The 21,965-nt window shown below is 44.4% G+C and overlaps 1 protein-coding gene across 1 annotated transcript; it reads left to right on the plus strand.

The window, feature by feature from the left end:
- Positions 1 to 18,809: 18,809 nt before the first annotated feature.
- LOC134011900 (uncharacterized) lies at positions 18,810 to 21,381 on the plus strand. Its single transcript, XM_062451431.1, has 3 exons — positions 18,810 to 18,941; positions 19,830 to 20,429; positions 20,536 to 21,381. The coding sequence occupies exons 1-3, from the start codon at positions 18,818 to 18,820 to the stop codon at positions 21,069 to 21,071; spliced, it is 1,260 nt and encodes a 419-aa protein (XP_062307415.1). The 5' UTR covers positions 18,810 to 18,817; the 3' UTR covers positions 21,072 to 21,381.
- The last annotated feature ends 584 nt before the right edge of the window (positions 21,382 to 21,965 follow it).

Below are 21,965 nucleotides of genomic sequence, written 5' to 3' on the forward strand. Positions count from 1 at the left end.
AAAAAATAAATAAATAATTGCTTGTTGTCTATCAACTCATTGCTATTCCAGTCTCCACTAAAACAAACAGAGTTAATCATATGCTTGGTTAGGTGTGCTTGGCTTATCTAAATCCGGGTGGTTATCCACATGATGGGACTATCTGACGTGGTGGAGTAACAGCAGAAGAATCGGCTGCTGTTCGCCGGCTTTGTTTCGAATTAGTACGCCTTCGGTCTCGCAAGGGAAAGCACTTTATTCAGCTCTGTCTGCACTTTCTGTGTTTTAAACCCAGGCTTTAATGAGCCTATAAGCCTGGCATTTTCAGGTCTCCATTAAACACAGATGACAACCGAAGCTCTGGTTTGAGGCACCTGTCCTGGTGTAATTAATTTGGCTTGTTTACGAGCGCCGTTATTCCTCTGTTGGATCGGTCGGTTAAAAATCACGGTGGTTCCACCATTCAGGGCCTAGACTGCAGAGACCGCTCCTGATGCTGCCTGTAATACTGCACGCAGTCAGCAGGCAAGTGTTGCCTGTTAGTCACTGTTAATCACTGAGAACTTACCTAACTGCCAGATCCAATCAATCTTAAACATGGGTGGTTATAAATGGTTATGAAAAATGATTTTTAAAATGTCTTTAATTTCCTTTTCAGCCCACCATCTTTGGAGGCCTGGCAGACAAACCGTTGTGTGACATCAGAATGGTAAGTGACGCCATCTTGAGTTTCCTTATCTTAAGTTGTCAATAAACATTGCCTATATGAGGTGGGACTTTGTCAAATAGTGAATATTTATGGTTGTCTTCTTCCAGTTGGTGTATTTGACATATTACCTCCTGACAGGCCCATGTAAATCAATAAGATCTGTTCACCTGTCTGTTCAATAAACACTTAATGGATATCCACCAGGTAATGATTATAGTTGACATCTTTGATTGTGATGTGACTGGCACTTAACATCCATGCAGACATGTGGTTGTGTGAATCTGACAGATGGTGCATATTTGTTGGTGAGACCTCTTGTTTTTTTATCAAACAAAATGTCTGTTGCAGCCTCTCTGCATCTCAGTTGTGATAAAATGCAAACGACAACAGCAAGTGCCACACAAAAAGCCAATTAACAGCAGACAAAGGAAATAACGTAGCCAGCTGTAAGCGTGGGCAGCGTATAGAGTACAGTGGAGATAGTGGGCATCTGAGCTTGCCAACTGGCAGACGACTTATTTAATCACTTAGCCTTGAGGCCCTGGATGAAGCCGGCATTGATTTATAGACAAGGCCATTCTTCATTGATTAGAAAACAATAAAAGGCACTCTCTCTTTATGTTCCATCTGGGCATGTGGCCAATTAAGCAGCTTCTCTTTTGCTTCAGATTGCTGTGTGCTGGTTTTAAAGGGTGTGATGGACCACAGCTGGTGTCTGTGCTGAAAACTTCACAAATGTTTCATGAATTGACATGAAGACCTACAAAGAGAATGTTACTTGTTGTTTGAATATGTTTCTCTCCCTTCGAGTACATGTCCTCTAACCTTTTAAGGAGTGAGTTATTTTTCCAAAACGGAAGCTAGCTAGTTTTAGTTAGCTTCCGTTACCTAGCAACCTAGCATAATACTCGTAGCAATGCTACTACCTGCTAGTGTTACTTGTTAGCCTCCTAATTGTAAATTTTGAAGCCATACTATAGCATTTGTCATATAGTTTTTGTCTATCGGAAAATAGTCGGTTGGAATGTTCAGAATCACATATGTGTGACGGTACTCCTAAAAAAAAAACTGCAGGACAGGTTAGATTGAATAAGAACCTTCATTTGAAGAGCCAGTCATATGGGCCAGGTCTTCCTCCTGAATGCAGACAGTGCCAGCATGACAGACACTTCTGGGTCCTCACGTGAAATCTCGTCCACAATTTGTTGTGTTTTCAGAAGGGTGAAGTCACAGGTGGAACAGGGATGACGAGCTAGCCTGGGATTATGCTAACGTCTGCTCGTCAAACAATGGTGCTCTCCTTGGGACAACTTGCCAAATGGATGCCGTGATATCACGGCAGAAAGGCTTAACACCAATGAGCTGGGGCTTTGAGGGATTAATCCAGTCACAAAGAGAACCCAAATCCTAATTGATTTTCTTGGGGTGTTCCCAACAGACATTGTTCTCGTCATCGTACAGTGGGTTAATCCGCCGAACACCTGTGTCTTGTCACACGCACACGTCAATGAACTTGGACGGCAGGTTCATTTGAAGTGAAGCTCCGTTTTAATCCATTAAACACGTTTAACATATTCTCATCTGGATTATTTGAAATGGGGTGTTAATGCATTAGCAATTACATCTGCCTAGACAAAGGCAGTTGTGGGTCTTTGGCCTCCTTGGTTTGGCCTCGTCCTGTTCATGTGCTCTGCTGAATGTTGAACACTCCCCACACTGCAGGGAAGTCCACTATTTTAAGAATGCTGCGTGCGTTTTGGATGCTAAATATCTTTAAAAGCAGTCCTTGTCTTAGTATTTTCTTTGAGCCTGCATTGAGTGTCTCTCAGTGTGATTGCTGTGTCCACTTCTTAAATTCACATCAGATAATTACTGCAGTCGTTTGTCGCTAGCTGTGCGTCTCTTTTGATTCTTAATTGACTAGGAGTCTTTGTGCTTTAACAGAGAGAAGTATCACCTAGGCAACCAGAGATGTGTGTCTGCAGAGAGAGACAGGGGGGAGATTTTAATGATAGTTTATTCTTAGGAGAGAGACTGAGATCTTTCCATGTAATGCCAATTATTTAAATTAAAAAAACGTTTATTTCTCCTTCGCTGGTCTAGGTGGTGTTCTGGACTGCCACTTCAAAGAAGGATTGTCTGGTGCAGTCGTTTTGGCAAATACGTTTGAAAATGCAAATACGTGGTAGCAGCACTGTGTCATTGCAGCTGATTATGAAAGCAGAGCGAGTTCTGCGCTGCAGAAGTGTTAGTGTGCTCAGCTTTCGTGTGTGAATTTCACTTAACATGTTTGGCCCGTAAGACGGCTTAACATTCACATCCAAGTCTCATTGCTTCAGAGATAAACAACTCGGATCGCTATTTATCTTGCAATCAAAGGAATGCTGAGAATGGAATTTGTAGCATTTAGCACTTGGTTTGGTTACGCAAACTCTGCTTACCATGTTTGAAGGCACTTACAGAAGTTATTTCTTGAAGGAACTGGACACCCAGGGATGACCTCTGACTGTTCCAGCAGGGTGTCAACTTTCCAGCGCCGAGCCCCTCCGCCCTGCTCAACCGTAACCGAGGGCGGGGAGGGGAGAGGGGGGAGGCGTGAGGGGGGAGGCGTGAGGGGGGAGAGCTTTGACCCCATCTTGTTTTGTTTTGACTGTATCTAAGTGGGCTGTATGTGCTGGTTAAACCCATGAAACCTCAAGATGAACAACGATCCAGAGAGCAAACAGACCAGCCAACCACAGTGCTTCCAGACGGATACACGCAGGATGAAACCAAAACTGAATTTGAGTTCAGTTTTGTTTACATTCATGGAGTTACGGGAATTGAGTTGGATATTCGTAGCAGGAAACCTGTCCTCATAAAGAGGTTTTTCCCTTGTTCACATGCAAATATTTGTATCATCTCAGTTTGTAGTTTGCTATGCCGATGTTCATCTGTAACATTTGATGACCATTATATTACCCAACCCTTGGCCAGAGTTCGGTGACTGAAAAAGGAAAAAAAGGAAAATTACGTAATTGACTCGGTTTACAGTGCCCTAAACTGAAAAGACAAAAGACAATGTATAAAGAGAAAACATCTTCAAAACAAGGTTACAAGATGATTACTTCCTAAGAAATTAGATACTATATTTTTACGTGTTTTGTCATTCCGTATTATCTTTTCGGGAGATCTGATTTTAATAAGCACTCTTTGACATAGCCTGCCGCATGTGGCCGATTGGTCCATTTCAAACCTCAATTGGCAACGGCTGCATCTAAACCCTAAAGTGGGGCATATTTCAAATCAGCGTGGCTTTACTCAAGTTTACTGTCCAGGCTGATGTGCAAAACAAACATGGAGTCTGTGTTTGGTAATCTGACCCCAGACACAGCTATGTTAGACCATCAGTCTTTCTGGGGCAACTGTTGAGTGGTTATGCAACCAGACCCTTTTCTCCTCGCAGCTGGGAGCCCAGCCATGGTTAGAAGCTGCTGGGGCAGATCTGAGGCCCTGGTCACTGATTTAGTCTTCGCCACTGGGATTATGCAACATCCTGCTGTTGTGACTGACCAGTATCCTCTTCAAACAACCTTAAAGACACTGCAGTCGAAAGTGGTGTGTTCTGCTATACTTGTGTGTAACTTTTGTGTCTGCGTGTGGTCTTTTGTACTGTGTGAATGTTTCTGTTTTGCTGTAACAGCATGATTTAACTGTTCTGTCTCTGAGGTAATTATTGAATATTGTTCACAGAGAACTTTTGAAAACGCAGATGAAGATAAACATTCTGAACGCATGCTGAGTGTTGTCTAAGCAAGAGCTGCTGTGTGTGCAGGTGTGTGTCTGTGTGTGTAAGTGTACAGTCATGTTTCTGTGTGTATGTGTGGTGGGTGGGGGGGGGGGGTTGTTGAATGACGCAGGATTTGTCCTTGTCCGGTTCATATCTTATTAGAAACCAGGTTTGAAATTAATTGTAAGCCAGTGGTATCTGAATGGATTCTGTGCCTTTTCAGCCGTGGAACATTTCTTATCAACCTTTTTCCTTGAGCTGTTCAGACCCACTGATGTCAGAGCGGCTTCTCTGCACTCACGTAAAATACGCATGTATTTTTGTGTTAAGTGTAATGCGTATCCTAGCCTGCAAATGTATTTTTTAAATAAGTTGCCAATTTTATTGTGATGGTTATCCTTCCTGGTTCCACCCACTCAGTATCTAACTGATCGCAGACTACGCAAAACTCACACGAGACGTCATCAAAAAATATGTAACGACAGGAGCGTCAGCTTGTTGAAGGCTGCAGGAGCGGGGAGAACTAGGAGGATGGAGCCAGGAGAGAAGACAGTGAAAACACTCTTAAAACTCTGAATTTGGTTATTTTGTTCGGCTCTCCAATGAGTCTGTCAGACTGTTCTGTTAATGAGGTCATGTTAAACACATTTTTGATTAATAAAAAACAAAAAAACAATAACCGATCAAAATCAGCCATTGCCAATTTGCTCTTCAGCCAACATTACCTCAAACTCATCTGCATAGAGAATTATGGGTAGGTTATTAATGTCTGCCATCGCAAATTTGCCTCTACCTCTCTCACCACTCTCTCCTACAGTATTGACAGAGCAGCTCTGATGAAAGAGAGTTCTTCCTCGGTAGACGAACCTTTCCTCACGTTCACATCCTCAACTGGGTTGTGGCTCGTCGATTCCGTTCCTGTCACGTTGACCTTCCGCTGGTTTGCAAGTGGGTCCAAATAGCTTTTTGGTCATGTTTATTTATTTGCATATGCCATTCCTCCTTCAAAACCCTGTAATCCTGAGGAAATGAAATTGGCTTAGTGACTTAAAGACTTGTCTAAGAGGCAACACCCTAAGACGGGGAATGAACAGTTTAAGCTGATTAACCCCAACAGAGGCTGTCCTATTAAAGCAAGACTCATGTGTAGATCCGCTCTACATTTGTGGTATAGGTGGGGGTATAGAGACATTTCAGATGAAGAAACGTAGCTAGAATTGTATTATTTTGAGTTGTTTTGTGCTTACGTGAATGTGTTCTCAAACTACTTCCAGCAGTACTCAACATCACAAGTTCGAAATTGAATCTGAGAAATTACTCTTAAATCGTTGTTACCAAATTCAAATCTGCCTTTTTGAAACAACATTTAACAAGATGTGGTTTATGTGAGTTGAGAGGCACCTTTGGACTGTTGTAATATTGAGGAATCCGATTGGCAAGTCGATGGAGTTAGCGAAATTACCTTACGCAGCGAACCAGAACCTTTCAGCAAAGTCATTAGATGTGATGTGGTGTGAAGCGTCACCCCTTGTTGCAGTCGCTCGCAGTGGAAAACCAAAAACAAACCTTCAAAACAAACCTTCAGTGGGCCTGTTTGAAGACTTACCTATGTGTTCACTGTTGATCTAATTCTCTGTCTCTCCAATTGATTTCATCCAACGGGGTAAAATGCCCTCCGACACTCAAGACAACACAGCTAGAACAAGTGAAACAGCATTCTGTTGCATCCAAGACCTTCTCAAACAACAACCCACTCCAGAAACATACGATCCACACTTGGCAAACATGCTGGCTCAAAAGGACTGAAGATACCGGAGGCAGTCGATGCATATATTCATTCCGATTAAGTAGATCAGGATTCCTTTTAACGTTGTGAGATAATGCGGTTGGTATTGTTGCTGAAGCGTGTAGATTTGGTAGCCACAAGGAGTAGGGATTTGCTTTCTGCATGTTAAGAGAGCGATCACGTCGAGGTAATGTTTTATTCATGAAATAACCAGGGCTAGATTTTTTCCACCCTTAAGAAAGATTACATTTGTTAAATCCTTTGTTAAATTGTACTACAGGATAAGACTGTGTAAATTTGCATGCGTTGTCTAGTGCGAATGGTTTGCTGTTTACTCACCTCCTCTAAGGTGGAGATAAAGAAGGGATCAGGTTTGCAAATATTGAACCTTCATTGGTTTTTATCTTGGTGGAATTCTAGGACTTCCAGTAATTGGTATGCCGAAATGTCTATCAACGGTTTATTTGTGGTTGTTGGTGGAGGTGTAAGGTACTCACATATGTCAGTTTTCACATTATGTCAGGGTTTAAGGCAACTTGTTCTAGTCAAACTTGATAGATTGGCTTCTTTGCATTGCTGTGTATTAAAACCAACCATGGGACTCAGCAAGAACTTTAAACATATTAACCTCATTATTCATAGTCAATCTCTTTTTTAACCATATGTTATTTTTCTATTCGTTGCACAACATACCAAGCATATAATTTTCTAGGTCAGTTGGCGTGATTGCTGTATTTGGGTAATTGCTTCCCTGTGAGTTTACAGAGGGGGGATTTTTTCCCATCCAGGATCGTCTCTTGTTTTGGCAGCACAGCAAAATGTCATTCTGTTATTGATTCAGAAGGTCAACGTTGCGATTGTTATGGTCGCATAATCAGAGGTTTTGTTTGAATTCTTGGAATCAATGATTCAGGATTGAGGAGCTGCCGTTAAAAGAATGACCTGACGATTATTAGTTTGGGTGTTTATTTAGTTGTATTTCTTTCTCTTTTCTTGCAGAAATTACTAGACACTTTTCAGAATGGCCATGTTTATATGACACGTTTTCATTCTCACGGTATCTATATTATCAAAGGCGTAGTTTACCATTTAAAAATGATAATTGTCCTTGTTGTTAGATAAATCGTAGATTATCAGATAGACTATCAATGTCTGACAGACAGACCACGCTGTATCAGTGTGTGACTGATAATACTGCTGCTGGAAAATGTCAACACAACCCTTTGTGGTGCAAGCTAATTTTAGTGTTCCCAAACAATATCCTCCACACCAAAACTTCTGTGTCCTTGATCATTTCAAAACAAAACATGTAATAGATTTGAAATCTATTTACAGAAAATTATATCACGTCATCAGTTTAATTTCCCTAGGGTAAATGATCAAGTACTACTACTTTTTTTTTAAATGTATAATCTTCACAATATCATATTTAAAATACATGCAACAGGATACATGCTCTCTGATCTAATATGGATCATGTCTTTCTCAGACTATCGATAAATGATGATTAGACTGTATCGATAACGGATGATTAGTGATGTGTGATACAGCTTCAGATGAACGGTTCTTTGGCCTGACCACACAGTCAGTACAAACCCAGCTCCCACGACAACTTCAAAACATTCAAGGTTGAGAACTCAGGAAAAGCTCCAAGCTCCTCCACAGAACCCAGAGGTTCCGAGCCTCCCTCCCTCTCTCTCTCTGAACCCACTTCAAACAGTGAGTCAGCCCTCGTCTGTTCAGAGCAGCATTGTGTTTATGGTAATACAGAGCTGAGCTTTCCTGCTTGTGTGTCAGCGCTGATGGACACAGTCTGAAAGCCACGGTCAGGGTCTCCTTTGATCTATCCTGCCCTGAAGTGCAGCCTTGAATACTCTGACTGAGACTGATTCTTCATTATTTATAGTTTCATTTATTTACATTTAGTCATTTAGCAGACGCTCTTATTATGTATCTTTCTTTTCTCTTTATATGAATCTTCTTCTGTAATCTTCTTTATATATATCTCGTTAGACCCTCCACGAGTGGGCTTGTTGGCTTGTCCAGAAATAAAAAATTAAAAAATTCACACCAATATTTTCTTGATTTCAATTGGTTGTGGCTGGCAGGTCAGTTATTATGAGAATACATTTTAATGACAAAGCATGAAGAGGAACATGTTTACATGTATTTTTTTGTTGTCATTTAGCAGACGCTCTTATCCAGAGCAACTTACAGTAAGTACAGGGACATTTCCCAGAGACAAGTAGGGTGAAGTGCCTTTCCCAAGGACACAATATCATTTTGCACAGCCGGGAATCAAACTAGCAACCTTCTGATTAATAGTCTGATTCCCTAACCGCTCAGCCATCTGACCCCATGAATTATGAATGTATAAAGAAATGTTCCTCTATACTAGTTCTTTCACTAGAATGTATTTGCCCACATCTCTCAAAGCTCTTGGATGCATCCAGCCTGATGGTGTTCAGCCCCAGGTCTGCACCTCTCTGTGTCACCAACTGGATCTGGAGGAGGGGAGCCCTCACTGAACTGTTCCTCCCAAGATTTCTTCATTTTTTCTCAAGTTTTCCCTTGTCATTCTTGGAGGTTTAGTTTGGTTGAGGGGCCATTGTACTGGCGTATGTGAAGCCCTCTGTGACATTACTTGTAAACCGCCTAACAGCCAACCATGTAACAGCCCCAACACACGAAAGCTACAGTGCACCGTTTACATAAGGCAGTCCTATAAATAACTTTGAGTTTGCTTGTACTTGTGGCACAGGCATCTTCAAAGCCTCGAAGCATGGCAGAGTGTGTAAGAGAATCTGGAATGTTGTTGTTAAGTCTGAAATGCTTCAGACTCCAGAGCAGGCCGTCGGAGCAACTGAACAAACACGGGGCTTTATCTTCAAAGGCTAGTCCTCATCATACTCATTACAACTAAAGATACTTCTTTTCCACTTTGCTTTTTTTGGGGGGGACGTAATATCATGCTCGGCACGCCAGACGAACTTCCCTCGTTCGATTAGCTTATCCACCTCACGGAGCTGTGCAAACATGCCCACGGCTGTGTGCTACGACCCTGGATGTGGGTTACATAAACAAGAAGCGCTGTGCCGTAGTAGGCCTACGCGATGCGGTATCAAAAGGCCGGTTATGTAACAGACGTGTCAAGCCGTCCACGGTCGACTGGCGTCCGCTGGTATATGATCCTCAGGCCACAGAACATCCTTGCGTTGTCTTTGAAGCTGGAGATTTACGAAAGGATGTCACAAAAGTCAGATCGCTTTTCCCCCTCTGATAGAGAGTGATTACGCAACACAGGAAGTGTGCTGCGGTTTCTGGGAGAGCGAAGAGGGTAGGGGTGAGAAGGGCAAACAAAACATAAACGTTTCTTCTGGCCGAATAGTGATTACTGAACGACTGAACGACATCCAACGCTAACATTGAACAATACTAAAGGTGCAGTGAGTTAATGAAAAAGGAATCATTGGCACACATTCCTTCCATGGAGTCTGGATGTTTTCGCATCCTGATGGTTACAGAAAAGCTGAAATATCCGTTTGTTTGACTGTTGACAGTATCAGTTTATGACAGATAATACTGTAAAGCATCTTTCATGGAAGCATCTTTCCTACATGCATGTTTAAAGCTCTTGTCCCTCTGTCTTATTGGACGATAAAGATACACAGCTCACGTTCTGGCATCCATCTCTTTTCTGTATCCGTATTCATAAGCTATGAAGACTGCATTTGGTATTAGCGTCACACATTGTCGTATAACCAGAAAATATCATGCTCACTTTCCACGGTTCAGTATCTGCTTCCCCTCAGGCAAACGAAGCGTTTGATCTGCGAAAGGCCACGCTCCAGCCCCCGCTGTCCGAGCGCTACCGTTTGAGGGGTGCTGCTTTTGAAGACCCCCACAGCTGCTGCCGGAATAGAGATTTGTATTTTTGTAATTTTTTAGATCTAGCCTACTGTACTGTCTTTTCACTGGTGTGGTGGGCTGGGAATGGGCCCAGGAGATTTGCATCTGCTTGCATGGCTTGTTGCCAAGTGGACCATTAGAAGACCCTTGTAGTGAATAGGATTCCCCAGGAATGTAGTTGTTGTTTTGGTGAGAGGCAAGCTGCTATATAAACGAGATGTGTTACCATAGCTGCAACGTCTGCATGTACGTGTTTTATGTCGGATATACAGTGTGTATGAAATGTGGATTGCATTCAGGCTGTATGTTTTGATGGTGTGTTTTATCCGCTTCTAATATCATAAACAGACTGGACTTACACAGAATTCCCTTCAGTTACATTTCTTTCCTTTTTTCATATTTCTTTTTTGCATTTTTTCTTCTTTATTGGACAGCGTTTAAGTGAAGTGTGACAGGAGAGGAGAGGCAGAGAGAGAGAGAGAGGCATAGAGAGAGGCATAGAGAGAGAGAGAGAGAGAGAGAGAGAGAGAGAGAGAGAGAGAGAGAGAGAGAGAGAGAGAGAGAGAGAGAGAGAGAGAGAGAGAGAGAGAGAGAGAGAAGAAGACATGCAGCGAAGGGCCCAGGCCGGATTCAAACCCAGGCCGCTGAGGCCTCAGCCTACATGGTACGCACACTTATCCGTGATAAGTGAACTACCGGGGCGTTACGTTTCTGACTGAACGTCCGTTACGTATCGTAGACCCCCAACTAGGCCGCAGCAGCTGGCGAAGGAGAGCAAACTCACTTCTTGTGGGATTTTAAATATGTAAAACCAATTACAGGCAGCACCGGTTTGGGCAAACACAAATTAGGAAAACCTTTTCTGGGCTGTGAGTGGAGGGGGGGGGGGGGGGGGGGCACAGAACACCCTCCGGGCTACAGAGGAAAGTTCTCTCCCATCCGTGTGCACGCTAGCCGGCCACAGGCACTCCGAGCCGTGACGTTTCTCTGCAGAGATATTTTGGTTTTGGAGTAAACAGAAGCGCAGAAGTTTCCCATTCTGGTCCCATAACCTCATTCTGTCCATCTCGGCAGCAGAGTTACTCGTTTGACTTTTCCTACATCAGTAGTAAATGTGTTTGTGCCTCTGCAAACAAAGCAACAAAACCTGCAATTTTACACCAATGTCACAACAGCAGTTGCTTGATTTGCCGATCTCTCCAATGATGTGAACATTTCAAAAACCCGCATAACAGGAACTGACTTTGAATGAGATGTGTGTGATGTCAGTGATCAGCCCTTCTCTCCCAGGGAACAGTGTGAAGCCCCTTCATGCTTTAAGTACTTGATGAGGGAGGGTTCTTAATGTGAAGCGTTGGCTCGTCAGCCTATTCTCATGAAGCAAAGGGCGTCTGGAAGAGTGATTGCTGAGACTGGATCACATTAAAGTTCAAGTTCACCTTTTGACCTTAGCGGTATTTTCGAGGGTATAGATATTGAGGAATGCAGATGTTCCTCACAGAAACTAAAAAAATATCCATTATATCTCTGCAGCACTCGTATTACATTTACCTCCCAAAAACCATAATATCCTCCCATTTCACACTGCCATCAACCTATGTGGGTCATGGGTTCAGATCTAGATCGTGGTATGTGGAACGTTTCCTTAAGGAGTACGATTACACAAGTATCTCTACCTACCTCATAGTAGACTCTTTGTAGAAATGGTCCGCTTCCACAAAACAATTTCCTGATAGGATTTTCCCCCCACTTCCCATTCCAAACAAACTCACCTGAGGTCAATTCTATACAGCATCATAAAATAAAGATTGAGTCGACGGAAAATAACAGAAAAGCACAGAAGCAAAGAAAACCATAACTGTTTAAATGAAACAACTAGCAGCAGTTTACACCAAGTCGCTGTTTTCTTGACAGATGGATTGTTTGGGGTCCTGTTGCTGATTGGATCCAAAATGGCCGACAGCTGTGTTTACACCGGTGCCAGTCGCTCCATGCCCATCCGGTTATTTTTAGAAACCCTAAATTTAAACCAAGTGTTTACGGAAGCTTCTGAAGGAGGCTTTTAGAGGGGAAGGGCCCTGCTCATAATCCCTTTTAACAGTAGCGTGGTTGAAGCCAAAACAGAACTAACTCACAGACTGGAGCTGTTAACTAGGCACTCCAAACCCTCTTCTCTCCAGCTTCCTGTCTGCATGGCGGCCTTGTTGTTCCCCAGTGTTGTCACCAGGCAGAGCCTCTGACTGGTCCCAGCCGGTACCAGGCGGTTTACGTCTTGTCTCGTGGCTGGGGAAAGACCTAATATGTTAGTTGAAACTGATTGGAAAAGGGTTTGTGGCTGCAAGGTTGTTGTCTTTCTTTTCCCTCTCTCTCTCTCTCTCTCTCTCTCTCTCTCTCTCTCTCTCTCTCTCTCTCTCTCTCTCTCTCTCTCTCTCTCTCTCTCTCTCTCTCTCTCCCTCTCCCTCCCTCCCTCCCTCCCTCCCTCCCTCCCCCTCTCTCTCTCCGTCCCTCTCCCTCTCTCTCTCTCTCTCTCCCTCTGTCGTCTCTGGAAAGGCTGTGTTCTAGGGGCCAGAGACCCAGGTCTCTGTCCATCTGGACAGGCCTCGGCCCCCTGAACACGGCACCCTGCCACCATCTGGCCCCTCTCTGTACCAGCACCGCTGCAGGGCACCACCATGGCTGCAGGGAGGAAGAGAGAGAGACAGAGAGGGAGTGAGAGTGAGAGAGACAACTCTGTTCCTATTCAGTGACTTGGGGCCGTTACATAAAACCTCCAGATTACATAACGGGCTGCTATCTTGGACATCTTGTGCAATTGCACTTCTTTCTCTTGCATATCTCTCTTGCTCTCTCTCTCCTGCTCTCTCTCTCTCTTGCTCCATCTCTCTGTGAATGCCGGTTAGGACCAGTGGATGAAGAGGTGGAGGAGAGCGAGAGCGGTGTGGAGAGAGAGGTAGAGAGAGAGTGGTGGTGGAAGGAAAGAGAGAGTGGTTGGTGGTCTATGAAGTAACCCAGCAGATTATCAGTGCGTGATCATTCCCAGAGCAGTACTCTGAGAGCATGGCTCCTCCAATCAGCAGCTCTGTGGTAGAGAGCCAGACAGAACCTGTTACCTCAGCTGTGTTCCCTAACTGCTCGTCTGTCGTCTTACAAAAGCCCCCCCTAGGCCCAGGAGCAGCAGGACATGGTGTGGTGCTCTCAATCAAAGGGCCACCTTTTAAAAATGTTCCTCACAGTTTAAGAGTATTGAAGAGAAATGATTGCGAGCCAGCAGAATGTATCAGTGAGGTCTTTGAAGCTTGAAAACAGAATTGCCCCCGCACCTTCTGTGAGGTCACTGTGGGGTCAAATGAAACCTTTGGAGCAGAAACGCTGAAGAGAGCTTGTCTCGTCCCTTCCTTATCCTTGATCCTCTGGTGTTCCCACCCCCCTCCCCCCAACTCCTCCCCCCTCTCCCCTCTGTATTTGTTGTCACAAGGGTTGGACGTCATCCCGTCCTGTGTAGCAGTGGGGGAGGAGGGGGAGGGAAGGAAGGGGGGAGGGAGGGCTTGTCAAGAAGCTAGTCTGGTTGTTGTCCTCACATTGCTTCCTTGACTTCCCCCAGCCCTCCTCCTCTTCCTACACACACACACACACACACACACACACACAGTCATGCTTTTACCCAAGACTGATTACGTGTGATCCCAGATAAGTGACATCAGTGTTCTTGTTATTTCTCACGTGTCTCTTGTTTCTGGGCTGTAGTTAATGGTGTTTTTCTTTAGAAACACCTGTGGGCTCATTGTTCATTCTGCACCTGTGGTCGATCATATCGACGGGTTGAGATTCTCAGCCGCATCAACAGAGGTAAACACAGAACAAATAGGTGCCTAGGTGGAATGGAGAAACAGACTGATTTTCAAAGGGTCGGGTACAAGCAGAACAGATTAACTGAAAGACACGATGGATCACAACATTTGATGTATTGTAATATGATGACAAAATGTTTTCTCTGTACTGGTCGGTGTGACTCGTCCCTCTCTCCTCTCCCCTGCGTGAGTCTCTGTCGTTGTATCCTTCGATAAACAATGAGAGTCAGTGTCTAGACTGTAGAGTCACAGACAGACCTTATTAACTTAGCTGAATGCTGCTCCCACACTGTGTGTGCGTGTGTGTGTGTTTGTGTGTGTGTAGTCAGCGTGGCTAAGATAAATCTTGTTTACAGGTTAAAAGAACTGTGTAAAAGTGTTTGCCCTATCTAGACACAACCCCCTACACACCCACACACACACTCTCAAGACAAACACACACATTCATCGTTAAAAGCACTGTTTTTTCTCTCTCATGAGACATAATGTTAGTATCCCAGCATTCAACCTGATCCTGGTTGTTCTCTACAGACACCTGCTGAGAAGTTCTGCTGCTCTGGGATCAACTACTGATTCTGGTGCCTGGTCATTTTATATTCACATCAAAATAACGTACCTCTTTATGATGCAGATAAAGACTAGTTATTGCGTTGTAAAGATTATGGGATGAACCTCTGATGGATTTTCTTCAGATGTCTTTGTTTTGAAAAGGTTGTAAACGTTTTCCAGTGTTTTTATTCTTATTTCTTGTATCTCTGCAAGTTTTCTGAATGCCAAGGGACAGCTGAGTTTCTTCACTGAGGAAGTGTTGGATGGACATGAAAGGCACTTTGTTTTAACTCGTTTTTGATGTTGTTTATAGAGAAACGCAATACTCACTTGAATTCATCCTGCTGTGGGTGTTTCTGTCTGAAATACTCTGCAGATCTCTCAATTTCCAACACAATCTCTGAGGATCTAAGGGATGGGCAGGAACTGGGGAGCACAGAGGTCGAAAACATCTTCCCCCTTTTTATTTTATTCGGACAAATCAAAACGCATCACTTATTTCTCTGCATCAGGCTTCTGTGAGCAGGACTTGTCTGGTTTGTTTATGTCGGTGAATCTCTTTTTGGAATATCTGGGTTTCCTGGTCTCTTTGAATGTCACGTTCAGTTAAGGGTCAGTTATTCCTTTCCAGAGAAGAAATTCAAGTCACTATAGACATTGAGTGGATTTAGAAAAAGCCGAATAAATTCAAACTGGTCGACAGGGTTAGTAGACAAGACGAGAGCGAGAATTCTGATTCCGTTCAAATTCATGGCAAAGGATCCGCTGTGACATCACATCCTGCATCCAGCGCTTCATAAGACTCAGTAAAGCCTTAAATCCACACCAATCTACGCAGGTATACACACTGTATACTTATATAGGTCTAGAACATTCCAGAGCTTGTGAAAAGGCGTTTTTCCACATGCTTTCGATTGGTCATGTTGTTGTGATTGACGATGATTGACACATCAGGAGGGAGGGGTCTAGCCAGGGTTTCCTCCTGTGTGGTCAGGATCATCTTACCGGGAGTAACGTGAGAGCCCTTCAGAGGTCAACACACCCTCGGCACCCAGGATGGGTTGCCATGGTGAATTAGGTGGGCCGAATTCCTTCGCATTCCACAGACGCGGAGCCGAAGGCTGGGGGGGGGGGGAGAGGCGGGGTGGACGTTTGGGTTTGGGGGGGGGGGGGTACTCACAAAAGGAAATCTGGAATGATTTACAGGGGTGGGAGGTGAGGGGGGGACAGTTAAAGTGGAGCACCATTTGAAAGAGGGATGGAGAAGCAAATGGAACACAGTGTCCCATCCTAAGAAGAAGAAAAACAACTCTGTTCTCTGCTCATTCACAAAGAACCAAATGTGAAAGTCACTGACCCAGTCAGCTAGTGTCTCTGTCTCTGCAACCGCCATGGTGTTCTTTGTAAACGAAGGGCCCAGAATCAGTCAGACGTACCATTCATTCATTCCATCCATCCTGACTTTCAAGGCATGGTGTCACTGGCCTCATGATGTAACTGTCTGTTATACCTCCGGGGCTTACGAATGGCTCCATTCCTCAGCAGACCATACTGACCTGTTTTAAACCCACAGATGTAAACAATAGTTGGTGCTTATGCAGTACACCCTAGAAAATAGACTTGACTAAGGAATGTGGTGTTTGACATGTTTTTTTAACTACAAACAAATCTTTATTTGTAGCAACAAAGAGGTACAGCTAGTGTGAGGCCCTCCTGGAGTCGTCCATGCCTTTTGTTCTGGTTTTAGATTTAGTTCCTGTTGTGAGAACTACCACTCAAACAAAAGGAAAGGAATTTCAAGGTGGAAATACCCAAATACTAACATAGATCATCTGACATATGTGACTCAGATGGATTGTGTGAAAGAAATGTTGGCAATATTGGGAAGTCAGGTGGCTGAGCGGTTAGGGAGTCGGGCTAGTAATCTGAAGGTTACCGGTTTGATTCCCGGCTGTGCAAATGACGTTGTGTCCTTGGGCAAGGCACTTCACCCTACTTGCCACAGGGGGAATTTCCCTGTACTTACTGTAAGTCGCTCTGGATAAGAGCGTCTGCTAAATGACTAAATGTAAATGCAATGTGACTTACTGCATTACATATTTTTTATAAGCTTTTTGTAAAAAAGAACAAAAAAATACATTCACACCAACAGGAGTGGAGTGTAAGAGAAGAATCTTGTTTCCATTATTTCTCTGCATTTTTCAGAGGCTCAGCTGTCATCAGTGATTGAAAAGAACAGCATGTGTTCATGTGTATCAAAACTGCGTGGTTTCACAAAAACCTTGATTTATAGACAAACCGATATAGACTCATTTTGAAGTGGGTTTTTCCCAGCACATATGGCACAGGGGTTTTTGAAAATGTTTGAATGTATGGAATCGTTTTCGCACACGTGCATCTGAACTCTGAAGAAGCTGCATTATTCAGAGCGAGTGTTTCTCACTGGGTTTCTACATCGGTCCAAACGAAGAACCGCAAATGAGTGGATCGTAGCAAAGGGAGCGGGAATGAAAGGACACGACCAAGTATTCTGTAATTGGCGTTTTAAACCAGCTTTTTGAAAACGGTTCTGAAGGCCGCTCGTTCCTGGTTGATAGCCTAAAAAAGACTCGCGGGGGCAATGCTACGTGTGTTTTTATATTCTGCGGTTTGGAACCCGCCCTGATCAATAATACACATGAGGGGAAGCTGGATAACAGCTATAGGGTGAGCGATTTCGGTACAACACCGGTTCTCCTCGTCTCCTGTTCACTGACCTGGTTTCCTGCACCACACCTGCGAGAGATCTACAGCCTGTCGTTCCTCTCAGGGTAGAGGATGCACTGCCGGCTCAATCTGAGGCGGTGTAACAGATCTTGGGGGGTTATGTATTGAGGTAATATATTACAGACGGAGGCCTCCTCTTGGGAACGAATGCGTTTTTTAATGGAGGTGAACCGTTCTTCTGCTGCAACGTTTCAGAAAGGGGAAGTCTGTTTTCCGGTTTCTATGTCTATTTGAGAGTCCTGGATTATTGTTTTACAGAACTTAATATACACATAAGTCATGTGCCTGTCTGTGTGCTAGGGTTGCGTAGTTGTAAAAAAAGAGAAAAAAAAGAAGAAGAAGAAGAAAGTACCATGCAAGCCTGTGTGTGTGATGTTCAACTGTGACCCAGAACAGCCCAGAGGTGTATTCTGTCCAGTGGAGTGTGTGTGTGTGTGTGTGTGTGTGTGTGTGGGGGGGGGGGGTACCACTCCTACCCCTGTAATTACCCTCCCTGCAGTAGCCTCCTGATGCTGTGGGCTATCAGGACCGAGTGCCGAGCAGAATACCCAAGCTCTCCCACATTCAGCAGCACGCTGTGATGCAATACAGCTTCTTATTTATCAGCTGGGAGAATTGAAGCTGTCCTGGCGGGAGACAGAGATAGAGGCTGTTAGCCTTTTCGCATGATTGAACACGTTCCACTATCACACATGGTGTTTGATGTCATGTTTAGGTGACCTAAACATGAACTCATGTTTAATGTCAGTTGTAGCATTCATAACTGTTTTGTTTTTAACGAAAAAGAAAAAAGACTGTATTATTACAGTCTACTGTGATTGTGGACAATATGAACCTTTTAAGACAAATGCAAGGTAATGAAAGGGTAACGAAAAAACACCAATACTTAAGATTTTAAACTTCCAACCCAATTTCTTTACCTAACCAGAAGTCTAACGCTATTCAGACGTTAATCAGTGGCTGACTGCATATCGCTGGATTAGAGTAGCAGCTAAAACAACAAATGCGCAGCATTTAAGGCTCCTCTAATTACGGCGTTTGTGGATGAAAGGCAGGAGCGACAGTGAAATTGAGAGGCGACATCGTGTCTTAATGCTCCTACCAGCCTAGGCAGGAATGTGCAAACGACCCAGCGCCGAACTCTGCTATACTACCACTCCAGCCATGTTCCTTTCTTCAGTTTTATTTCAGAGAAAGAAAAGTATTCAAGATTCTCTAAAACGTCATTACTTCGTTAATATTTTACCTAATTTGAATATTAAGTAGGCCTAATGTCAAATTGTGCCAAATGATCTAAATCCAAATTAATTGAACATTTCGTAGACCCTGGTTGGCAGAATTTATTGTAATTCACAGTTGTTTATTGTAATGTGTATTAGAATGTCAGAGGTTATAACTAATGTGTCAGTAATACTGATAGAGAGAAACATTTTTGCAGCATGTTTTAGGGGGTAAATGTGTCCTGTCCATCCATCACGCTACCGTATACTCAGAATCCAGCTATGACGTCACGCAAAACTCCCAAACCGGAAGAAAGAGAATCGCACCGCTGTGGTTGTTTACTCAAAACAATCATGAATTTCTTGGTGATTAACTCTCCAAACTCTGTTTCAACCTCCACAAAAAGTAAGTTTATGGCATACATTCTTATTTTATACCATTACTTGTAGCATTAGCTAGTGTGCTTAATCGACCCTGCAGTAAGCAGTTAGCTAACGGTAGCAGACAGCCATAAAGTTATTCGGCTAGCTAGATAGCCGAGGTGCTACACTCAGATTGTTCATGTCTTGGCGTGACTTAAAGCTGCGTCTTTGCTGCTTGGTATGTGGATGTCACCTTGGATATGCAGCTAACTAGCTAGTTTTATCGACGTACTTGAAAGGCTAGCTAGACTGCAGAGGCTATCAATACTAGGAAGCTATTAGTTGGCTAGCAATGTTCCCAATGCCAAAATAAGTGACAGCCAGACAGCTTTGATGTCAGATGTGTATTTAAAATAGCGTGCTGGCTGCAGAAAAGTATTAGCATTTAGCACGCTTTCTTCTGCTTTCGCAAAGGCTAGCTCTTTTGCCGATAGTTTTCTACCCATTAATGACTTTTCAGTTCTTTGGAGGAATTTCAACCCATTCAAACAGTATTGGCCAAAGATTTGCATAGATTTTAAAGGGACAGCTTTGTTTAAATGTGATACCAAGTGCCTGTTGGCGTTTATTGGCGACAGTTATCTTTGAAAACATTATAAACCCAACAACCTACAGCAGAATGTTTGGTATTTGTTGGACGTTGTTGGGGCCGTGTGACTTTATCAAACTTTATTTAGATAGCACCTTTCTATGGATGCAAATCAGTGACATCATGTTTTGAATTTTAAAAGACATTGAATACTTATTATTGAAATTGAAATATCAATTTATTTAAATGTAAAAAAAAATCAAAAACAACCTGACGAATGTACACTGAGACTAATGCACACTTTAAGAAGACATCTTACCTCATGTCTGTGCGCCTGTGCAGGGAAGCGGGAAGCCGAGCGCTCCTTGAACTGGACGGTGGAAGAGACGCAAGTTCTGCTGTGCGCGTGGAGCGACGAGCGCGTGCAGAAGAGCCTGGCGGAGAACCTGAGGAACCGTCACGTGTTCAAACACCTGTCGGTCCGCATGAGCGACATGGGCTTCTCCCGGAGCCCGCACCAGTGTCGGCTACGCGTCAAAACCCTCAAGGCCAACTACGTGAGAGCCAAGCTGCTGAGGAGCGTGGACAGCTCCCAGGCCGGGGGCTTCAGGTACTACGCTGAGATGGACGCTGTTCTGGGGAGGAAGGCCCTGGCGGGGGGCGGTGGAAGCAGTTTGGACTCCGTCGCTGGATCGGGAGGGCGTCACCTGGGCTTTTTTGGCGAGAGGGAAGGGATCCAGGTCGACTCTGTGCAGGGGGGCTTGGACGGAGGCGTGGGCGCACGGCCGTTGAGGCAGTTGGTCGCAGAGGTTAAAGTGGAGGAGGACAGAGAGGTCAGCACGGATGGGTTTGAATTCCATAACGCCGGATTCACGTCTACTATGGCGCACACACAGCGTTCAGTCAACCTCCAGGAGTCTTTACTGCACTCCAGAGCCTTCAGTAAGTGCCGTGTTACAGTTACTAGCTGTCGTGAACCCATCGATGGCCATTACCTTCACCTGTCATCAGTATAACACGATTAACTATCTGTGTTTGTTTGTCACAGGCGCGCCAACAGAGGATGACCTGAGCTCCGAACCACCCTCCGAACCTCCCAACCTCCTGCCTCCCCCACCCCTCCACCACCCAGCCTCTCCCCTCCCTCCCCTCCCTCCCCTCCCGGAACCCACCCCCACACACAGCGCAGGCCCGGCCCCCACCGACCCCCGTCTCCCCCTCTCCCTGGAGCCGGCCCTCAAGCACCTGTCCGACTGCTTCCAGAGCCTGGTGTCGGAGTCTCGGGGCCTGCTGGAGCGTCTGGAGGTCCAGAGGCGCGAGCAGGGCCGCTGGCAGCAGGAACTGCTGTCCGAGTGGCTGAAGAGGGAGGACCGCAGGCAGAAGGAGGCGGCAGACAGGGAGGAGCGCAGGGAGAGGGCCCGCATGGAGCACGAGATCAGGGTGCTCCAGCTGCTCACTGGCCTGGCTCGGCAGAGGTCGCAGCCCCGTTGCAGGTGCGGCCGGGCGGACACAGGGGAGGAGGCCTCGGCCTGTAGGAGGCTCGCGGCCGAGAACGGGGATGGGACGGATACGGGTGACTTGTAGTCTAGATGTCGGTTGAGGGAGTCGATTCGTTTTTATTTATTGTATTTGCAGTTTTCAACAGACAGTTACACACTGAATTACTGGTCTTAGTTCAGTCTTCAAGAAAATATATATTTTTTTGTTGTTCTGTTTTGGTGAAGATGTTTGACTTTTGTTAGCTTAGGTCAACATGGATGGAATACCTTAATTTTTTTTTTGTTCATGATTGAGAAAAGAACAGTTGAGGCAAAGTATAATCACAGACAGCAACATATATGGCTTTTATCAGCTCCTGTTGTACCATTAAAAGGTGTTTGTATTATAATTCTTACATGACTATTGTCTTTTAATTTCAGTAGACTTGTAATCAGTCTAGCAGTTTTTTGTTTCTCCTTGTCCATCTTTTCCAAACAGGAGACTCATTCGTTAAAGGGACACAAGGTAACAAAAAGCACCACACAATTCTTGTCTTAACTTCCACAGTTTCCTCCAGCTCGAGTTTGACTGACAGTGGTTTCACAAAATAAGACAAGCAGGAAAGCAGTAGTTATTCTCACTTGGTTTGAGCATGATGTGGGAACATTGCTTCATGCCGGGGAATCAGTGGACCAGATAGGCGCATTTTTTTGAAAACATGCATTTTAGCCTGTGACTGAAACCACCGACTTTTGTGTATTTGTCTTTCGGCATAGTCTGCGGTTGAGGTACTTTGCTGCAGACATGATGTTAATGAAGCTCTCCACACTGTGGAAGCACTCAGGAAGTCTTCCCAGGGTCACCTCCTATGTCATGCTAAACTGAGACGCTGATGCCTTGCTGAATAGGCAGACTGGATAGTTCAGTTAGGTGTTCAGAAAAGGATACATGACATTTACATTTTATTCATTTAGCAAATGCTTTGTATCCTAATGGATG

Source organism: Osmerus eperlanus, chromosome 25 (assembly GCF_963692335.1).
Source record: "Osmerus eperlanus chromosome 25, fOsmEpe2.1, whole genome shotgun sequence".
NCBI lineage: Eukaryota > Metazoa > Chordata > Actinopteri > Osmeriformes > Osmeridae > Osmerus > Osmerus eperlanus.

Excerpts from the sequence above, each read along its gene's own strand:
- LOC134011900 (XM_062451431.1), top strand. The coding sequence starts at position 18,818 with ATGACGTCACGCAAAACTCCCAAACCGGAAGAAAGAGAATCGCACCGC. Across the intron at positions 18,942-19,829 it reads TGTTTCAACCTCCACAAAAA|GGAAGCGGGAAGCCGAGCGC; the intron begins GTAAGTTTATGG and ends GCGCCTGTGCAG. Across the intron at positions 20,430-20,535 it reads ACTGCACTCCAGAGCCTTCA|GCGCGCCAACAGAGGATGAC; the intron begins GTAAGTGCCGTG and ends TGTTTGTCACAG.